The sequence below is a fragment of the Phalacrocorax carbo genome (assembly GCF_963921805.1).
Source record: "Phalacrocorax carbo chromosome W unlocalized genomic scaffold, bPhaCar2.1 SUPER_W_unloc_1, whole genome shotgun sequence".
NCBI lineage: Eukaryota > Metazoa > Chordata > Aves > Suliformes > Phalacrocoracidae > Phalacrocorax > Phalacrocorax carbo.
The window spans coordinates 1,401,997-1,422,500 of NW_026990243.1; the positions used below are offsets into that span (position 1 = coordinate 1,401,997).

The following is a 20,504-nucleotide window of genomic DNA, read 5'->3' on the forward strand; positions in this document are numbered from 1 at the left end:
TTCATCAACCAACACTAGTGAGCTAATGAACTCTTCTTCCCATATCCAAGAAATCTATGGCAATTCTTTCAAATCACATAACACAGAATACATAACTGTTTTTCAAGTACAAATACTTGATCTGCCATGAAAAACACTGTGAAGAGGTAGAATACTACTTAATCATTCTTCATCTGCTACTGTTGATGTGTTAGAAACTACAGAAGTGCCTGAGAATAGTCATGTAGGAATTAGGGCTTCTACCCCAAAAAAGGTGGCAGGATCAAAAGCCCAGCTGAAGTGCATCTACACCAATGCACATAGCATGGGCAACAAACAGGAGTTGGAAGCCATTGTGCAGCTGGAAAACTATGATATAGCTGCAGACACAGAGACATGGTGGGATGACTCACACAACTGGAGTGCTGCAATAGATGGCTATAAGCTCTTCAGAAGGGATAGGCAAGGAAGGAGAGGAGGTGGGGTAGCCCTGTATGTTAGGGAGCATTTTGACTGTCTAGAGCTTGATGACGGTGATGAAAGGGTCGAGTGTTTATGGGTAAGAATCAGGAGAAAGGCCAAAAAGGCAGATATCACGATGGGAATCTGTTATAGACCACCCAACCAGGATGAAGAGACAGATGAAATATTCTATAAGCAGCTGAGAGAAGTCTCACGATCGCTAGCCCTTATTCTCATGGGGACTTCAACGTACCAGATATCTGCTGGAAATACAATACAGAGGAGAGGAAACAGTCTAGGAGGATCCTGGAGTGTGTGGAAGATAATATCCTGATACAGCTGGTGAGTGAGCCAACTAGGGAAGGTGACCCGCTGGACATGTTTTTTGTGAACAGAGGAATTGTGGGTGATGTGATGGTTGGAGGCCATCTTGGGCACAGTGATCATGAGATAATAGACTTTTTGATTATTGGAGAAGTAAGGAGGGGGGTTAGCAGAACTGCTACCTTGAACTTCTGGAGCGCAGATTTTGGCCTGTTTAAGGGCCTGGTTGGGAGAGTCCCTTGGGAGGCAGTCCTGAAGGGCAAAGGAGTCCAGGAAGGCTGGACATACTTCAAGAAGGAAATCTTAAAGGTGCAGGAGCAGGCCATCCCTATGAGCCAAAAGACAAGCCAGTGGGGAAGAAGACCGGCCTGGCTGAACAGAGAGCTTTGGCTGGAACTCAGGGGAAAAAAAAAAAAGCATTTATGATCTTTGGAAGAAGGGGCCAGCAACTCAGGAGGACTACAAAGATGTTGTGAGGTTATGCAGGGAGAAAATTAGAAGGCCAAAGCCCAAATAGAAATTATTATGGCTACTGCCCTAAAAGACAATAAAAAAATCTTTCTATAAATACATTAACAACAAAAGGAGAGCTAAGGAGAATCTCCATACTTTATTTGATGCAGGGGGAAAATTAGTGACAAAGGATGAGGAAAAGGCTGAGGTAATTAATGCCTTCTTTGCCTCCATCTTTAATGGTAAGACCAATTGTTCTTGGGGTACCCCGCCCCCTGAGATGGAAGACAGAGACGGGGAGCAGAATGAAGACCCCATAATCCAAGGGGAAATGGTTAGTGACCTGCTACACCACTTAGACACACTCACAAGTCTATGGGGCTGGATGGGATCCACCCAAGGGTACTGAGGGAGCTGGCGGAAGTGCTCACCAAGCTACTTTCTGTCATTTATCAGCAGTCCTGGCTAACCAGGGAGGTCCCAGTTGACTGGAGGTTAGCAAATGTGAGGCCTATCTACAAGAAGGGCCGGAAGGAGGATCCGGGGAACTACAGGCCAGTCAGCCTGACCTCAATACTGGGGAAGGTTATGGAGTGATACATCTTGAATGCCATCACATGGCATGTGCAGGACAACCAGGGGATCAGGCCCAGTCAGCATGAGTCCTGCTTGGCTAACCTGATCTCCTTCTATGACAAGGTAAACCGCTTAGTGGATGAGGGAAAGGCTGTGGGTGTTGTCTGCCTGGACTTTAGTAAAGCCTTTGACACTGTCTCCCACAGAACCCTCCTAGAGAAGCTGGAGGCTCATGGCTTGGATGGGTGTACTCTTCGCTGGATAAAAAACTGGCTGGCTGGCTGGGCCAAAAGAGCTGTGGTGAATGGAGCTAAATCCAGTTGGCGGCTGGTCACGAGTGGTGTTCCCCAGGGCTCAGTATTGGGGCCAGTTCTGTTTAATATCTTTATCACTGATCTGGACGAGGGGATCGAGTGCGCCCTCAGTAAGTTTGCAGACAACACCCAGTTGGGCAGGAGTGTCAATCTGCTTGAGGGTAGGGAGGCTCTACAGAGGGACCTGGACAGGCTGGATCGGTGGGCCAAGGCCAATTGTATGAGGTTCAACAAGGCCAAGTGCCGGGTCCTGCACTGGGGTCATAACAACCCCATGCAATGCTTGGGGAAGAATGGCTGGAAAGCTGCCTGGTGGAAAAGGACCTGGTGGTGTTGGTCAACAGCCAGATGAATCTGAGCTGGCAGTGTGCCCAGGTGGCCAAGAAGGCCAAGAGCATCCTGGCTTGTATCAGAAATCGTGTGGCCAGCAGGACTAATGAAGCGACCGACCCCCTGTACTCGATGCTGATGAGGCCTCACCTTGAATACTGTGTTCAGTTTTGGGCCCCTCACTACAATAGGGACATTGAGTTGTTGGAGTGCATCCAAAGCTTCACTGAAGCTGGTGAAGGGTCTAGAGAACAAGTCTGGATGGCATCCCTGTCCCTCAGGTGTGTCAACTGCACCACTCAGCTTGGTGTCATCAAGTTCTGGGAATATGTTTCATTAAACGCTTGAGCTTTAGCAATAGAATGGATTTCAAAGCTTCTTTAGGTTCATGAGTCTTCAAAAAGTACGGCAAATTGAAAACCAGATTACAGTACAAGTCAAACAAAATAAGACATGGTCGCAATTTACAGTTATTGTATATTTTGATAGATAATTTTTTGCAGAACATAACCTTTTTTGCACATCTTGCAATAAGCTTTCAGTCACTTAAAAATTTGTTCTAATTCTAAATAATCAGGCATCTCAGAATGAGAAAGACTTAGGGTACAGTTTTGATAAGTACCACTTTTCTTTATTCATACATCTACTAGATCTTGTCCTGTGATTAGAATAGCTTTAAGCAAAGCTATTAAAGTCTGTTTTTTAAGCAGCTTTTAGAAAATACTGTTGTTTGAAACAATCAGTAAATTTATATCATAAGCATATGTAAAGCAAAGCGGCATATCATTTGACATCTCTTAACCAAAACAAAAAAAAAAAGAATTCATATTTAAGAGTGTAAATTAGTTGATTGTAATAATGCATTTATTCCTAATTGTTCATATTTTTGTTTATTTTCTTATTTTAATTGTTCAGTTATATATGAGCATTGGTAACTAAGAAGAACAATAGTTGCATGTAAACCTATGTAAAATGTTCAGGGGTCAGTAGCTTAAGCAGTCTCAATCTCTTTTAGAAGTATCTTACAAAAAAGAATTATGAATTTGATTGTTCCATATTCTATAATTATTTTATATTATTCAAACATATTTTTTCCTATGGCTTTGGTTTGAAGTTAACTACTGTCTAGTTCTCTGCACATTCACGTTCTGATCATATCAGGAATATGTTATTGGTTCTCTCTGTACTGGTTTTGGCTGGGGTAGGGTTAATTTTCCTCACTGTAGCTGGTATAGTGTGTTTTGGATTTGGTATGAGAATGGTGTTGATGGCACACTGATGTTTTAGTTGTTGCTAAGTAGTGCTTATACTAGTCAAGGACTTTTCTAGCTTCCCATGCTCTGCTAGGGGCACAAGAAGCCAGAAGGGGGGGGGTCACAGCCAAGGCAGCTGATCCAAACTGACCAAAGGGATATTCCATACCATATGATGTCATGCTCAGTATATACAGCTGGGAGAACAAGAAGGGGTGGGGGGATGTTCGGAGTGATGGTGGTATCCTGAAGAAAATGGAGTTTTCCGCTAAGCCATAACAATGAACCATGTGAGCTTGGCAAAACAGAATTTGATGGCCAGAGGAGGGAACTGAGAGATAGGGAAGCACTTGTTTTATGACTATATCCTTAAGGAGAGCTTAGAGACTGATCAAAGCAAACATCCCGCCTGAGAAGACACCTAGGACAGGGTGATAAAGGTTATAGTCAAGGAGAACTATCAAGGGCTGTAGATAAGAACTAAAACAAAAGTGTCCTTTAGGTGAACTATCCTCATTATAATACTAAAAATCACAGCCATAGGCCAGAAACACCCCCCTCTCAAATATGCCCCTCACTCTCTGAGCATGTGTGGTAAATTAAAAGTGAGCTGTACCTTTACATAGAAGCGAGAAAGGAATGAACCAATTATTAGCTGAGACGTGTCAATATTAGCTGTGATTGACACATTTAACTGTATAAATGCTTGTAGTTTCTCGGTGCAGGGTGCTAGCTTTGTGGGGTTACCACCTAGCACCCATCTTTGAGCAAAAATGAATTAAATAAAATACCTCTGCTCTGGGTGTCGTTTGGTGTTTTGCACACCGGGGAAAAAACCTGCTTTTCAGGATAACAATGGCGTTTGTCTTCCCAAGTAACTGTTACACTTGATGGAGCCCTGCTTTCCTGGAGATGGCTGAACACCTGCCTTCCCATGGGAAAGAGTGAATGAATTGCTTGATTTGTTTTGCTTGCATGTGCAGCTTTTGCTTTTCTTTTTCATTATATTATTATTGTTATTATTACTATTACTATTACTGTTTTGCTTTACCTATTAAACTGTCTTTATCTCAACCCATGAGTTTTCTCACTCTTACCCTTCTGATTCTCTCCCCCATCCCACTGTGGGGGAGTGACTGAGTGGCTGTGTGGTGCTTAGTTGCTGCCATGGGACTAAACCACAACACTCTCATACTGTATTCTCTGATTTTAATAAACTTAAAGTAATTAAGAATTAGGTCCGGTACTTCCTGTTTGGTATTTTTAGGAACCTATGCTAAAAAAATAAATAAATCCAAAACAAGCCCACTGTAAGAAATTATTGCAGAGGTATATTTTCTGCAATCAGCAATTTAAATAACAATATTTTTCTTGCATGATATATCATTTTGTTTAACTATGTATATGATATATTTTTCAACATCTGGGTTGTAAATACTTGTGTATTAGATATTGTAGCTAAAACCATTTTTAGGACAATGTGAATTTGCAAATTCAGTAAATCCATTCCTGCCAGCATATCTCCTGTCCCCTTGTTTAAGTGGTTTTTTTTTCTCATTTCCACTGAGTCATTCATTTGAATAAACTTTTATCACGAGATTTATATTAATATACCAGTCAGATTTCATATATATTGCACCACAGGCTATAGCTCTGTTCCCTAATAATAGTTAAGGAGAAAGCTTTTACAATGCATACATTATTTACCTTGATATTACTCTGTGGCTGTTAGCAGCTTGATCCTGATTTAATTGATTTAAATTATGTGAGAATAAATAAAGAAAAGGAACCATGTTTCACTAGTATCATATAAAAATCTTTTAAATTTTTGCCTACTCATCTTAAAGTTCAGTATACTAACGAACTGAAGTCCAGGTATGTGGTACTAAAAAAGGAAAATCTCATACAATTTCAACCTGTCTTTTCTGTTTGAGGATGTATAAATATCTCAGTGGGATAAAAGCCTTATTATACATCCTGGTTTGTTCATTAATCAGTTTTCTAGGAAGTATCCTCTTGGCAGTTTATGAAGAATGAGTTTGCTGACTGTCCTCTCAATATTTTTGACATAATGCTCATTATTCTGGATCCAAATGCATAGCATTTCAAATTTATCTGCACCACATTTAAAACCAACATGTTAGCCCATATGCAAAAACTATTAAATCCTTCTAACCACACACAAACAGGCACTAGTTCTGTATCATAAAAATTAGTTAATAGTTGCTCCCTGTTGTGCATGTGCAAACACACACAGTGCAGAAAAGATTAATATCAGCAGCAAAGGTCTCACTGACTACCCCTATGGGATCATCCAACTATTGTTTCCTAATTCAGCAAAGTTCATGCCTAGCCAGTTTTGTTGTTTTAAAACATTACAGTGCTATAACATACAATTTCTCCAAAGTGGTAATGAATCACCATGCAGAACAGTTTCACACCCTACATTCAAAATAATAATCAGCTACTGTGATAACAAAAGCCAAATATGCACACATTTCATTTTGGGATTTATCAAAACTTGATTCAGTCTACATATTAATCACTGTTCCCACATGTTCTCACAGTCATCAGAACACTTTTTTTAAAAGCAGCCAACAAGCTTCTTGCTGCTTTATTGCAGGCTCAAAAACAAAAAAAAATATATTTCAGATCCTCTTTCACCTTCCTGAGCACATCCAGGGGGCTCTATTATGTGTTATCAAACACAAAAAGATGGGCTCTACTTATTTTTCAATACTTGCCAAATAAAGCATCATACGAGAAATATTTTGCAAGTTTTACCAGCGGAATCAAAGGCAAAGTTGCAATCAAGCAGCCTGGAGACATTAGCAGCCATTAGCTATAGATTACATGAGCCAAACATCAGCTATTGCTGGTTTGGACCACATCTTCTGGTCACTTCTAGTCCCACTTAGTGCTCAATTCAACTACATTTAATTTAGAATATCTGATTTATTTTTGACAACAGATGGGAGGGGGGGAAAAAGTATTAATGTCTCTGCTTAGTAGGGCTTTATAGTGGCAAGCTATTAACTCAAGCTTCCAGAAAATAATGTCATTGAACACATTTCAGAAGGTTGTCTCTCTGTAAAACACGGAGACAAAAGCACAGCTTTATGGTAAAACTGCAAGATATGCTTAATCATTTGCCTTAGCTTAACTGAGTACAAAACTGCAGTGTTATATTTCTGTGTCAAAAATATAGTTACACTGCATTACAGGGAGCCAAAAAGAAGTAGAATTCGCAAAATACAGTAATAAAAATAATTACCTATTTCAGAAGGGTTTTGAGAAACAACCATAAACTTATTAGACTTTGATACTTAGTATCATCCAGCATCATGCCATTTTTAAATATAATCTGACATTATTTGTGACATGGCCTTGTATTTAGGTTTCTATTAAACTGGAAAGTGAACATAATACTTTAAAAGGGAGATAACCAGCAGAAAAAGCACCAGAAATGGTACCAAATAATTTTTCAATATTCATTTAATTAAATAAATATTTACTAAAATAGTTAAATTTATGCAAATCTATTTTAACAGTGTTTCTGTGAAAAGGCTTTACAAAATAATTCTCATTACACTTGCTGCAAGAAAGAGTTAGAAAACAGCAATTATTTTCCTATGGTTTTAGCGCTTCCTTTTAAAACATATTATGATATTTAGAACTACAGAAACAGAGACAGGAAAGAAACAAAATTACTGAATCATGGTGCTATGTGCCAAAGCATTAAACACTTCCTAGCCATGAGCATGCCAAATTATGGAATGCCATAATTTCCTGGGAACATCACCATGCCAAATTGGCAGGCAGCATAAGGTCACATGGGGAAACAGTAGAGTTGACAGTTTAGAAGAAAATTACTCAAAACTCGAACTGCCCATTTTTTATGAAGAAAGACTGCATTCAATATATTCAGCCTACAGCCTTCAAACAACAAGTGTTCTAGGAAATCTACTCAACTATAAATTATTTCAATCTCTCCTGAAATAGAAAAATATGAACATGTATTTTAAGTTTTCTGTAATTACAAGAGTATTAACTTCATAAGTCTAAGTGCTAGTCACCAAACTCAAATGCAGTTTTAGGTGGTTGCTAAAATTTCTAATATTCTCAGAAGGAGCGTGTCCATGGTCATTGTGCTGATGGTCCCAAGCATATTTTTGATCTCTGTGGTTAGCAGACAGAAGATGGTTACTCCTTTGTGCTTTTTTCCAATAAGGCTTTTCTACTAGCACCTGTATGTAATGACACTAACTGGGGAGTAAAAACTCTTTATTCCATTCTGGTTTGTGTGTAGCTCTTTGGAGAGACCTGAATAGATTTTGTAGGAATAAGATCTTAGCAAATAATGTTATAACCGTATATATCTTACCTCTTCCCACTGGTGTATGTATCTAATCAGTCTTGAAAGGCGTAATAAACGTAACAGGCTGAGGATTTTTGTAAATCTCACAATACGAAGTGCTCTTGCTGTTTTGTAAACCTCCGAATCCATTCCTTTTTCTACAATGAGAAAGATATAATCCACTGGTATTGATGAGATAAAGTCAACAACAAACCAGCTTTTTAAGTAATTCATCTTAATAATTTTAGGATCCAGTATTATTTCAGAGCTGTCTTCATTTACAGTCCCAGTTCTAAAATTCATGATCAAGTCCAATAGAAAAACAGTGTCTGATGCCACATTGAAAATAATCCATGGTGGTGTTGTTTGTTCTGTGAAGAATGTGATTCCAACTGGTATAATGACAAGGTTTCCAACCATCATAATGAGCATGATTAAGTCCCAGTAAAACCTAAAAAAAGGAAGAAACAGAACGGTTGATGTTGTGTGGTCTCTATCACACCGTTTTTTCACCTCAAGTACATTTTTGGTTCTATACAAATTAATTACAGTACTTAAACTCGGTTTCAGTTTTGCCCAAATGAGGTTAGTAATTATAATATCCTTTTGTATAGAGTTACAACATATATGAGGATGCTTAAACATTTTTTTAATGCTAAGAAAACTCTCATTGTTTTGACTCATTCAGTATCACAGAATCACAGAATCACAGAATGGCAAGAGAAGGTCCACAGAAAACATTGGACGGATATTTGTTGAAGACGGTCACCTGACAAATAGTGATGAAGAAAAAGTGGAGGCATTCAAAGCTTTTTTTGCCTCAGTCTTTAATAATACTGATAGACATTGGGCTGCATGGTGCTCTGAGTTGGAGGACCACGACTGTGGGAGCAGTAACTTTCCATTTGTGGAAGCTAAAATTGCAAGGGATCAGCTGAATGTTCATAAGTCCATGGGGCCTGATGGGATTCATCCCAGAGTACTGAAGGAGCTAGCAGATGTTACAGCAGGACCCCTCTTGATCATCTACCAAAGGTCTTGGGAGTCTGGTGAGGTCCCTGCTGACTGCAAGCTAGCCAACGTTATTCCAACTAACAAGAAGGGCTGGTTCATTTCAATATTTTTATCAACGATCTGGATGCAGGAGTTGAGTGCACCATTAGCAAGTTTGCTGATGATACTTGTCGTGGTTCAGCCTCAGTCGGCAACTAAACACCACGCAGCCGCTTGCTCACTCCCCCCACCCCTGTGGGATGGGGGAGAGAATCGGAAGAGCAAAAGCACAAAAAAACTTGTGGGTTGAGGTAAGAACAGTTTAATAATTAAAATAAAATAATTATTATAATTATTATTATAATAATAACAATAATGATAATATGATAAAAAGGAAAAGGGAAAAAGGGGAAAAAAAGCCAAAATCACAAACGATACAATCGATCACCACCCACCGACCGACACTTCCCATCCCTGAGCCGCGATTGCTGCTTCCCTCCCCCGGGCAGCTCCTCCCAGTTAACATACTGGGCATAACATTACATGATATGGAATATCCCTCTGGCCAGTTTGAATCCGCTCTCTCAGCTGTGGCCCTGCCCCTCCCGGCTTCTTGTGCACCCGGCAGAGCATGGGAAGCTAGAAGAGTCCTTGACTAGTACAAGCGCTACCCAGCACCAACCAAAACATCGATGTGTTATCAACATTGTTTTCATACTAAGTCCAAAGCAGAGCACTATGCCAGCTGCAGCGAAGAAAATTAACTCTATCCTAGCTAAAACCATGACAATATCAAACTGGGAGGTGCTGTTGACTCTCTTGATGGACAAGAGGCCTTTCAGAGGGATCTAGAGTGTCTGGAGAGCAGCCCTGCAGAGAGGAATCTGGGTGTGCTGGTTGACAGCAGGCTCAATATGAGTCAGCAGTGTACCCTGGCAGCCAAGAGGGCAAACAGCATCCTGGGGTGCATTAAACACAGTATAACCAGCCGGTCAAAAGAGGTGATTATCCCGCTGTATTTAACGTTGGTGCGGCCTCACCTTGAGTACTGTGTGCAGTTCTGGGCCCCACAATTTAAGAAGGATGTTAAGGTACTTGAATGCGTCCAGAGGAGGGCAACAAAGCTCGTGACAGGGCTGGAAGGTATGTCCTATGAGAAGTGGCTGAGGACTCTGGGTTTGTCTAGTTTGGAGAAAAGGAGGCCTCATTGCTCTCTACAGCTTCCTGAGGAGGGGAAGTGGAGAGGGATGTGCTGAGCTCTTCTCCCCGGTGTCCAGTGACAGGACATGTGGGAATGGTTCAAAGGTGCACCAGGGGAGGTTTAGACTTGACATTAGGAAACATTTCTTTGCTGAGAGGGTGTTCAAACACTGGAACAGGCTTCCTAGAGAGGTGGTTGATGCCCCACGCCTGTCAGCGTTTAAGAGGCATTTGGACATTGCCCTTAATAACACTCTTTAATATTTGATCAGCCCTGAAGTGGTCGGGCAGTTGGACTAGGTGATCTTTGTAAGTCCCTTCCAACTGAACTATTCTATATAATTCCATTTGGACACATTAAAAAAAAAAAAAAAGTCTTGCCTGAGTGTGACAACAGACAGCAGGATGCTTTGTTGTGAACTTAAGAAGAGGTTTTTTTTTCTGTCAGTCTTATACAATTTCAAATCCTTCTTTCCATATGAATATTAAACCAATTTATACTAGTTAAGCAAAAGTGTGGGAAAAAACCTCTAAGTAAACTCACAGACTTGCTAAGTTACATGGAAGAAGAGGGGGAGAAAGATGTGATCCACAGTTCTGTGTTCAAAAACCTTTAGTTCTGTTTTGCAAATAGTGGCTCTGGTTGCCTTGATATCAGTATCTACAAAGATGCTTTACAAACATTATTTACTGAAGCAGGTATTGTGCTTTTCATCTACACAGGAAAACTACATGGTCAAATGCAGACAGTCTTCAGCTAGTTCCACCCACTTGATGAGCTGGTAGGAAGCATTGCCACCTCCACCGACAGCTATTTAACTTCATTTCTGCCCTGATATTTGCCAAGTCAAAGATCCTGTGGTATCGTACAAGAAAGCTATTTTCAGTTCTGTCACAAAATAGTGTAAATAGAAGTGATTCGTCCTGTTCTTCCCTTGCCCAATCCAGTAAAACACAAAGCAAGAGTGACATTGCGACTAATTTTATCATGAAGACATTGGTAAGAGAAGCTGGTTTCTGAAAATGGAAGCAGATGAGAGATTTGATATTTCCTGGTAATCTTAGGAGGGCTCTGCCATCGGCAGCGAGCAGTATGGTACAAAGATGATTGGAAGAAGAGGGGTGCGCCCATTAATGAGACTGAACTCATTACAGCAGTAGAGGAGAGAAGGAGGAGCATGACATGAGACTCTAAGGAGCCAAAACTTTTTTCTTTTTTTGAAAGCATGGATATATCCTGAATCTAGAGCACTGGTAAATGATCTACCACATTAAGAGATAGAGTCAATGAAGGGGCACACACATGTAGCGCTCTGCCTAGGGAAGGAGTGGGGAAAAAAAAAAGCTGTCAGCCCTCCTTCTGTGCTTCCCTTAGCTTCAGGGTGTGATACCTGCCCATGTGAACCACAAGCACTAACACTAACAGCCAGGAAAGGATGTTAAAGGAAAGGTGGGATCAACTGGTAGGCAAAGTTATCACTAAAGGGAGGTTTTGTAGAAATCTAGAGTAACAACTGCAGTAAGATCATCTTGAGCAACAAATACACTCTAGGTAGGTGGATTTAAAAACACGATACAATACAGTACTGAAGTGGTCAGGCAGTTGGACTAGATGATTGTTGTAGGTCCCTTCCAGCTGAAAATATTCTATTCTTACATTCACGGTAAGCAAGGCAGCATGATCTGTTCAGCTAAGCTTGATCTGGAGAGGCACAGAAACCAGTCAACAACTGTTCCCCATGGACTCACTAGACTTTCTAGAAGACTGGAGGTGTCAATGGCTCCACAACTATCTGCCTGTTCCAGCCCTCTGTTGCAGTGGGGCCCCAGGCAGTGTACATGCCACCAGCACAGCACTCCAGCACTGACTTCCAGGCCACTTGCATCACTCTAGCACAAGCCTCTTGGCATGTGACAAACACCCTCATCTTGGTAAAAGTTCATGGCAATCAACAATAATAATAGTTTAACTGGCCACAAAACATTTCAGAATCACAGGTGTAGTTTTTGCTAGACTTTCACAGAGCATATGGATTACATTATATTTCAGAGGTTGCTTCTTGTATTCTTGCGATGATCCAGGCTTATAAATCCCCTTTGTTTCAAATTTATCCCTGAAAATACTTCTCAGATTACAAATTGCTGGTCTGAGAACATAAATAATTAACTGTAACACACACTAAAGGGAGAGTGGCATGAGAATTCCCAGTTTTAAAATTCTTTATTGCAAGGTAAACTTATCAGGCTTGACTATCATTTGAGAAAGAAGATGGCAAGGTACCTTTAACTGGTACTCAGAAATTGCATAAACCAGACTTTTCAATAAGTCTCCATATACCCCAATGTGATTTGTCTTACACATTTTCATTCTTACAATAAATGTGAATACTAATTGTTATAAATGTTCAGTTTTATCCAGACTCTATGTATTTTTGCTTAATATGTGATGGTATTCACCATATCTGTACACTTGCACAAACTTCCATATTTCTCATTTTTTTTAATTCATATAATAGGCTTATTGCTGTGCTAGATTCCTTTTCAGCAATCTAGAATTACCATTGTGCTGGTTTTGGCTGGGATAGAGTTAATTCTCTTCACTGTAGCCGGTGTAGTGCTGATGGCACATTTATGCTTTAGTTGTTGTTAAGTAGTGCCTATAGTAGTTAGGGACCTTTCCAGCTTCCCATGCTCTGCCACGTGGGCAAGAAGCAGGGAGGGGAGGGGCCACAGCCAAGACAGCCTGACCCCAATTGGACAATGGGATATTCCATATCATATGACGTCATGACCAGTATATTAACTGGGGGAGTGGTTGCGGCTCAGGGACTGGTGGTGTTGGGTGGTGTGCAGCTGCTTCACGTGTTGTTTGTTTTGGTTGTTCATTCCCCCTTCCCCCCGCCGCGGGTTTCACCTCTCTCTCGTTATTTTCCTTTTCATTGCATCATTATTATTGTTGTTATTATTGTTGTTTTATTTTAATTATTAAACTGTTCTTATCTCAACCCACGAGCTTTCTCGCTTTTACCCTTCTGATTCTCTCCCCCATCCCATCGGTGGGGGAGCGAGCGAGCGAGCGGCTGTATGGGGCTGAGTTGCCAGCTGGGGCTAAACCACAATAACCATACAGAAGGAACCACTAATATATATCACTGCTACTATGATCTATAGGTACAATTACCACAACACTTTTACAATGCTATTGACCAAAATATTTCACAAAGCTGTTTTGAAAGAATAGTCTTCTCCAAGGAATCTTGAAAATGAGTGGAAAACAGCTAGGAAATAATCACAAGAGATGTACGTTTATCTGAGGCTTACTCTTAAACAAAGCATTGCCTGATTTCAGATTGGCCTTTGTTTAACCAGCACAGTGAGTAGGTATGTAATGAAGGCAAACTAAAGCCACACAAAAACCAGCCACCCAACCAACATAAAATATTATACTGAACCAGCTCATTTTATCCTACAGTAATCCACAGTTTAAAGGATTGTTATGCACTGTGATTATGCAAAACACACTGGAGTTCCTGATGTTGAATGTCAGAAAAAGTTATGGTAAAGTTAGGGCTTCAGTAATATAAGAAGATTGAATGCTAAGGACTATGAGATTGTATCAGTTTTGTATTTTGATTTTAGCCCACAATACAGTATGATCTGATTAGTTAGGAAGAAAAAGTCTTATTATATTGATTCATTTTTCATTTAGAAATCAATTGGATATTTTCTTTTAGGAAAATGTTTCCAAATGCCATTCTGTTGGGCATGTTATGTGATATTTTTCTTTCAGGTGAGAGAAAACTAGATGTGACTCCCTGTATTGCCCTTCTGTGACCTGTGCAGTGAAAGTAGTAGAATGTGTTCCTTGCCTACTGGTTCAGAACATTCTACTATTATGTAACCAAGAGCAAGCTGAAAAGCTTCACAAGATGGTGAAGGAGCTGCTATTGAGACACAGAGATAGCCCTTTGTTTTAAACTATTTTTAGCATTATCTATTTGCTTTTGATACTTCCCACCCCCCACCCCCAATGAGAACAGTTATAAATTTAAAATTTACAATCTCAGAGTTCCAGATTTATATAAGGTATTATAAAATGTTGACAAAAAGCAAGAAAGAGATAGGCCTATGACGCAAAATTTTCAAGAATGAGGCAAAAAAAGAGCCTGGGGGTAACAACATCTTTCAGAGTTCATAATGAGAAGCAAGAACTGACGTTCGCACTTTTCTCCTCATAGCAAACAGCTACAGAGCTTACTGTTCCTCTGAAGTTCGCTCACTACAGTAACTACTAGTTGCCATTAACTGAAGATAGAGGTCAGCACAGTAGTCTGCACTGATTTATTCCTGAAATTTTTCAACGTTTGTAAATGACTCAGAGGTTTAATATCTCTAGGTGAAAAAAAGTCTTCAAGTATGAAAAAGTATAAAAAGATAGTTTTAAGACATATATTTTTTACATTTTAAAGAATCGTTTTATACAGAAATAATTAAAAAATCACACTAATTATTACTTTGGCATTTTCAAATAAAACTAGTTGGATTCATAGCCCACTCAGTGATCTTTTCACTCATAGTTTATCTACTGCACTTTCAAAACTTATGGTAATAACGGTGCTTTTTACAGCTCTGAAACATGGTGCTGAAGCTTTGGTGGTTTATTTATTGCTATAGGCTGCCCTGGGTAGGATGAACGGTCTGTTCAAAATGAGTGCCTACCCAAGAAGCAATAAAGAACTTCTTAGTATTAATTAATCAATGTTTGTACCAAGTTTAATAACGTAAGGCACAATTCTAACAGGCATTTTATTTTCCACTTTATATATCCAACACAGAGAAAACTGGGTCTTAATGAAGGAAGCTTCAGCCCTTTTAGTTACTTTGCTGAATAATTTGCTGTATATATAACAGTGTAACAAGTCTTTCAGATTTGCTTGCTTTATTATTTCCTGGTTGCTGCCCATTGACACAACTGCCTCAATGTCCTTGAATCAGTGCATTTTGATATATGATTATCCTTACGGTATACCCAGATTGACCCAGCAGAAGTTTTCAGTGGTCCCATAAACCACACAGCAGAGTGAACAGCATCTCAAAGGCACTGGGTGCTGTGACTGAAGGCTGCAGAGCAGTCAGGGCTTTGCTTAAGATCACATTTTTCTGTTTCCAGAAAGATCATGAAAATCTGATTATTTTTATCAAAAAAGAAAAGAGCAAAAAGTATCAGTAAAGCTTCATGAAATTCGGTCACAAATACTTATCAGCCATGTTATAAAGTGGAAGGCCTTCAAAATCAAACCTGATGCACCTGAGACATGATTTCACTCTACACATTCAGAGAATCAAGAACTGTAGAAAAATTTCACAAGCTTTCCATGGAAAACTTGCCTTCTCTCTAGTTAAATATTTTGACTGATTAGCAGATGCTCAGTGAAATTAATACTCTAACATTTTTTTCCTCTCACCTTCAAACACAGCTTTATTTCTTTTGCTTCATGGATTATCAGTTCACCTGAGAAATCAATGCCCTATACAGAACAAAACAATCTTAGTAGAAATAACAGTAATTTAAAACTTTATTACAACATACTGTAACAAGTACTAAACTTGGTATTATCTATGTTAGAATTTGATTCTCATAGGGCATGCCATCTTTCTCGTGCTGTGCAACTCTATTATTCTTTTAGTAAGAGACAGCAAAGCTAGACATGCCTGAAAACATCTGCAACTTGCAGATAATTACCAAAATGTGTTGGAAAGGACAGGAGGAAGAAGGAGGGAAGGTTTCCTTCAGGGAACCCAAATTCTTTTTGTGACTGCACAGGTGTCTGTGCTTGAAAACTTCCTGAAAAATCATCACCATTTTTTTCACAACCTAAAAGTAAGGATATCCCCTTCTTCCCAGCTATCCATTTTCATTCTGCCCATCTGTCTTTCTCTTAAACATACAAACACCCCTTCCCTAGAGGAAAACATGCTGCTTCTGGGAAAAAGGCATGCAAATTAAATATGAAATTCCTTATAATTTATCAAGAAATATTGCATTCAACATCCTCCATGGAACAAATTCTGTTTAAATGTTGCAAATCTATTGTGGAGTGCTTCCGTGATTTTGGCTTAGATATAACTCTGCGTATATGATTTATGAGTTCTGGCCTCTGGATGTATAATGTGAACGATTATACAAAATGCAGCAATTCTTTTCTTTTAAAATTTCCAACCTGAGAGTTTACCATAACCTACCTCTGCGATCACACTAATACAAATGGATTAAAATGACTAGTGAAGCGTCACTTCTTCACATCAGTCAGTTTTCCATTAGCAAACACAGGTTACTTCTGCAGTTGTGTTTTCCTCATCTGAACGTGCTTCAGTTTTCAAAGCTTTAGGAAGGCAAAAGGTTGGGATTATGTTTTGGTTTTTTAAAAGATAAACTATATTCCTGAAATTGTTGATTTTTATTCTTTATTCCCCTCTATTTCAGCTCTGACAGCTTTTAGCTTCTGTTAAGTAAACACAAACGAGGAATCTTGCAAGGCTAAAACAGTCCCTTTCGTGGCTCACCCCACTACTGTGGAGTACTAACAGCATCTCCCACACTTCAAGTGCTGAGGATGAAGGGCAGAAATATTACTAAGTAGAAGCCTGTGACACTTTCTCAGGTGAAAATTTCAACAAAATTTGCTATTCTTTTTTCATTTAAAACATATCAAGCTTAATGAACTTTCAATAACTTAGCTAGGTAACCTGCTGAAGCCTGAGACTGGTCAGTCTGGGAGGAGGCAGAGGCTGAAGATCTGAAAACTCTTTTTCCCTGCCTGAATTATGAGCAGTGCTGCACCTGGGAATCTTTCAGCTTAATGGTTTCATTCTGATTCAGATTAAAAGCAATTAAATTGGAAAAAAAAAAAAAAAAAAAAAAGAGTTTATCAGACCACCAGAAATCTTCATTTGATTTCAGATCGATACTGAAGTCCTTCACTTCAAGGTTAGCCATATATACTTACAGATCCAATTTATGTGCCTTGCTGTTATTTTTTTAAATATTGATGCAACTTCCTACTTGGTAGCAGAAAAGGAATTCAAAGAGAGATTAATAAAATTCAGCAATACTGACTCTTCTGTATAGCCATAGAATGTACCTAAAAACTACAAACTTGCACGATTTCAGACAAATTTAATGAGTTTTCTCTGATAAGTGTGTTTTGATAGCAGTGGAGATTTGCAATTCGTTGCTCAGTTGTGATTTTATAGGCAAGGCAGATGATTAGATGAATGCAGCTCTTGGGGGACCTGATCAGAGCCCAGTGGAGCCAATGAATTGCAATTTACTACTTTCAAAAGGCTTTGCTTATGGCATTTGGTTAGGTTTAAAGCTTGAGTGCTTTACAGGCTTGATTACTAGAAAAAAAAAAAATCACAGTACTGTGGTGGGTTGACCCTGGCTGGACACCAGGTGCCCACCAAAGCCGTTCCATCACTCCCCCTCCTCAAATGGGCAGGGAAGAGAAAATATGATGAAAGGCTCGCAGGTCGAGGTAAGGACAGGGAGAGGTCACTCACTAATGACCATCACGGGCAAAACAGACTCGACTTGGGGAAATTAGTTTAATTTATTAACAATCAAATCAGAGTAGGGTAATGAGAAATAAAATGAAATCTTAAAAAAACCCTTCCCCCCACCCTTCCCTTCTTCCCAGGCTTAACTTCACTTCCAATTTTCTCTACCTCCTCCCCCTGAGCGGTGCAGGGGGATGTGGTATGGGGATTGTGGTCAGTTCATCACACATTGTTTCTGCCACTCTCTCCTCCTCAGGGGGAGGACTCCCCACACTCTTCCCCTGATCCAGCATGGGGTTCCTCCCATGGGAGACAGTCCTCCACAAACTTCTCCAACATGAGTCTGTCACTGAAAGTGGGAATAAAACTCCTTAATATGAATGTAGTATTAAGAAGCAGTCATTCTTTATTATGGCACCGGATGCACAGGGGATAATACCTCCTGGCGTGCATGCCACAAGTCACAACAGACAAAGTTTATATTGCTCAGTTATATACATATGCATTAGATTTCCCATAATAGTTATACGTATTCATTCACAGTGTGTTGGAAGATGTGTCCGTTTCAACTGATGTTCTGACTCTTATCTAGGTGGAGATGTCCTTAGTTCCCTTTATCTTGGTTTCAACTGGCATCTGCTGCTAGGTTGGTTTGCAACCTTTGAGGATGTGCCAATCACACTTGCAAAAATTACGTCCTTGATTGCATTCTTATCTGAGGCCCCTTACAACAAGTCCTTCCCACAGGCTACAGTTCTTCACTAACTGCTCCAGCATGACACCTTTCCATGGGGTGTATGTCTTCAGGAACAGATTGCTCCAGCATGGGTCCCCCATGGGATCACAAGGCCTGCCAGCAAACCTGCTCCAGCATGGGCTGCTCTCTCCACAGGTTCACAGGTGCTGCCAGGAGCCTGCTACAGTACAGGCTTCCCACAGGGTCACACCCTCCTTCACACACATGCACCTGCTCCAGCACAGGGTCCTCCACAGGCTGCAGGTTGATATCTGCTCCACCGTGGACCTCCATGGGCTACAGGGGGACAGCCTGCTGCACCATGGTCTTCACCACAGGCTGCAGGGGTGTCATGGTTTAGCTGGCAGCTCAGCCCCACACAGTCGCTCACTCACTCCCCCACCGGTAGATGGGGGAGAGAATCAGAAGGGTAATGCTCGTGGGTTGGGATAAGAACAGTTTAATAATTAAAAGAAACAACAACAGAAATGCAACGTAAAGGAGAACAACGAGAGGTGCAAAGCCCGGGGGGGGGGGGGGAAACGAACCACCAAAACAAAGCGCATGCAACACAGCTACTCACCACCTGCCAACCCAACACCACACCACTCCAGAGCCACAAACTGCCCCCCCTTAATATACTGGTCACGGTGTCACATGGTATGGAATGAACATGCCATTGGCCAGTCGGGGTCAGCCACCCCTGCCCCTCCCAGCCCCCCGCCATTCGGCAGAGCTCGGAAAGCTGGAAAGGTAGCTGACCCCCCACGGTGAGGAGAATTAACCCCTTCTCAGCCAAAACCAGCACAAGGGGATACTCTGCTCTGGTGCCTGGAGCACCTCCCCCCCCCTCCTTCTTCCCTGACCTTGGTGTCCGCAGAGTTGCCTCTCTCACATATTCTCACTGCTCTCTCCCAGCTGCAACTGCTGCTGTGCAGCCATTTTTCCCCCTTCTTAAATACATTATCACACAGGCACAACCACCATCAAACTCTCACACCCCACACTGGGCCCCAAAAGAGACTGTTGTGGTTTAGCTGGCAACTCAGCCCCACACAGCCACTTGCTCACTCCCCCACCAGCAGGATGGGGGAGAGAATCAGAAGTGTAAAGCTCATGGGTTGAGAGAAGAACTGTTTACTATTGTTGTTGTTATTATTTCAATTACTAATGTAATTAAAAGGAAAATAATAATAAAAGAGGTGAAACCCAGGTCAGGAGGAAAGGGAGAATGAACAACCAAAACAAACCACATGACAGAACCACCACAACTGCCTTCCCTGCATCTTAATTGCCCCATTTAATATACTGGTCATGGTGTCACATGATATGGAATGAATATCCCACTGGCCAGTTTGGGTCAGCTGTCTTGGTTGTGGCCCCACCCCTCCTGGCTTTTTGCCCAAATGGCAGAGCATGGGAAGCTGACCACCACAGGTACTACAGTGAAGAGAATTAACTCTATCCCAACCACAACCAGCACAGTTTGCAGTTGCTTTTCCTGCAGAAGAACTTATTAAACTACAGTAGAAAGAATTAAAGCCTGACTTTCACTTAACCTTAGGCAAGAACAGTGTACCACTGTCAGCAGAGCTCTGATATTGCTCTTGCATTCCCCCATCTTTACATGGCTCCTCCTTTCTTCAGCTCTGTTCCTCAGCAAAAAAATCCAGGTGAGTGTTCCTGTCCAAATAGCTACCAGCTAGGAAAAAATGCTGATGAAGAGTCAGGACACACAAATGAATTTTCTGCTGGAAAAGGTTGAACCTGTCTATGCTGACCTGTATTCAGATCATCAAGATTGCTTCTGCATCAACATGCCTCACAGCACAAGTAATCTATCTTCCTCAAATTTACCCCCTCTGTTCAAACCATTAGACCATAGCTTCTCAGTATCAGGCAACATTTAGTGTAGGTACTCCAACTGATTTTTTCATTTTTCTATTACCAACTCTTAAACCAGTTGC

At 40.7% G+C, this 20,504-nt stretch overlaps 1 protein-coding gene across 1 annotated transcript in view; it reads right to left on the reverse strand.

The window, feature by feature from the left end:
* LOC135310808 (potassium/sodium hyperpolarization-activated cyclic nucleotide-gated channel 1-like) overlaps positions 1-20,504 on the reverse strand; it is a 281,354-nt gene that overhangs the window by 225,520 nt on the left and 35,330 nt on the right. Inside the window, exon 2 of the mRNA XM_064439797.1 lies at positions 8,076-8,499. Coding sequence (XP_064295867.1) covers positions 8,076-8,499 — 424 coding nt within the window. The remainder of the gene's footprint in view (positions 1-8,075; positions 8,500-20,504) is intronic.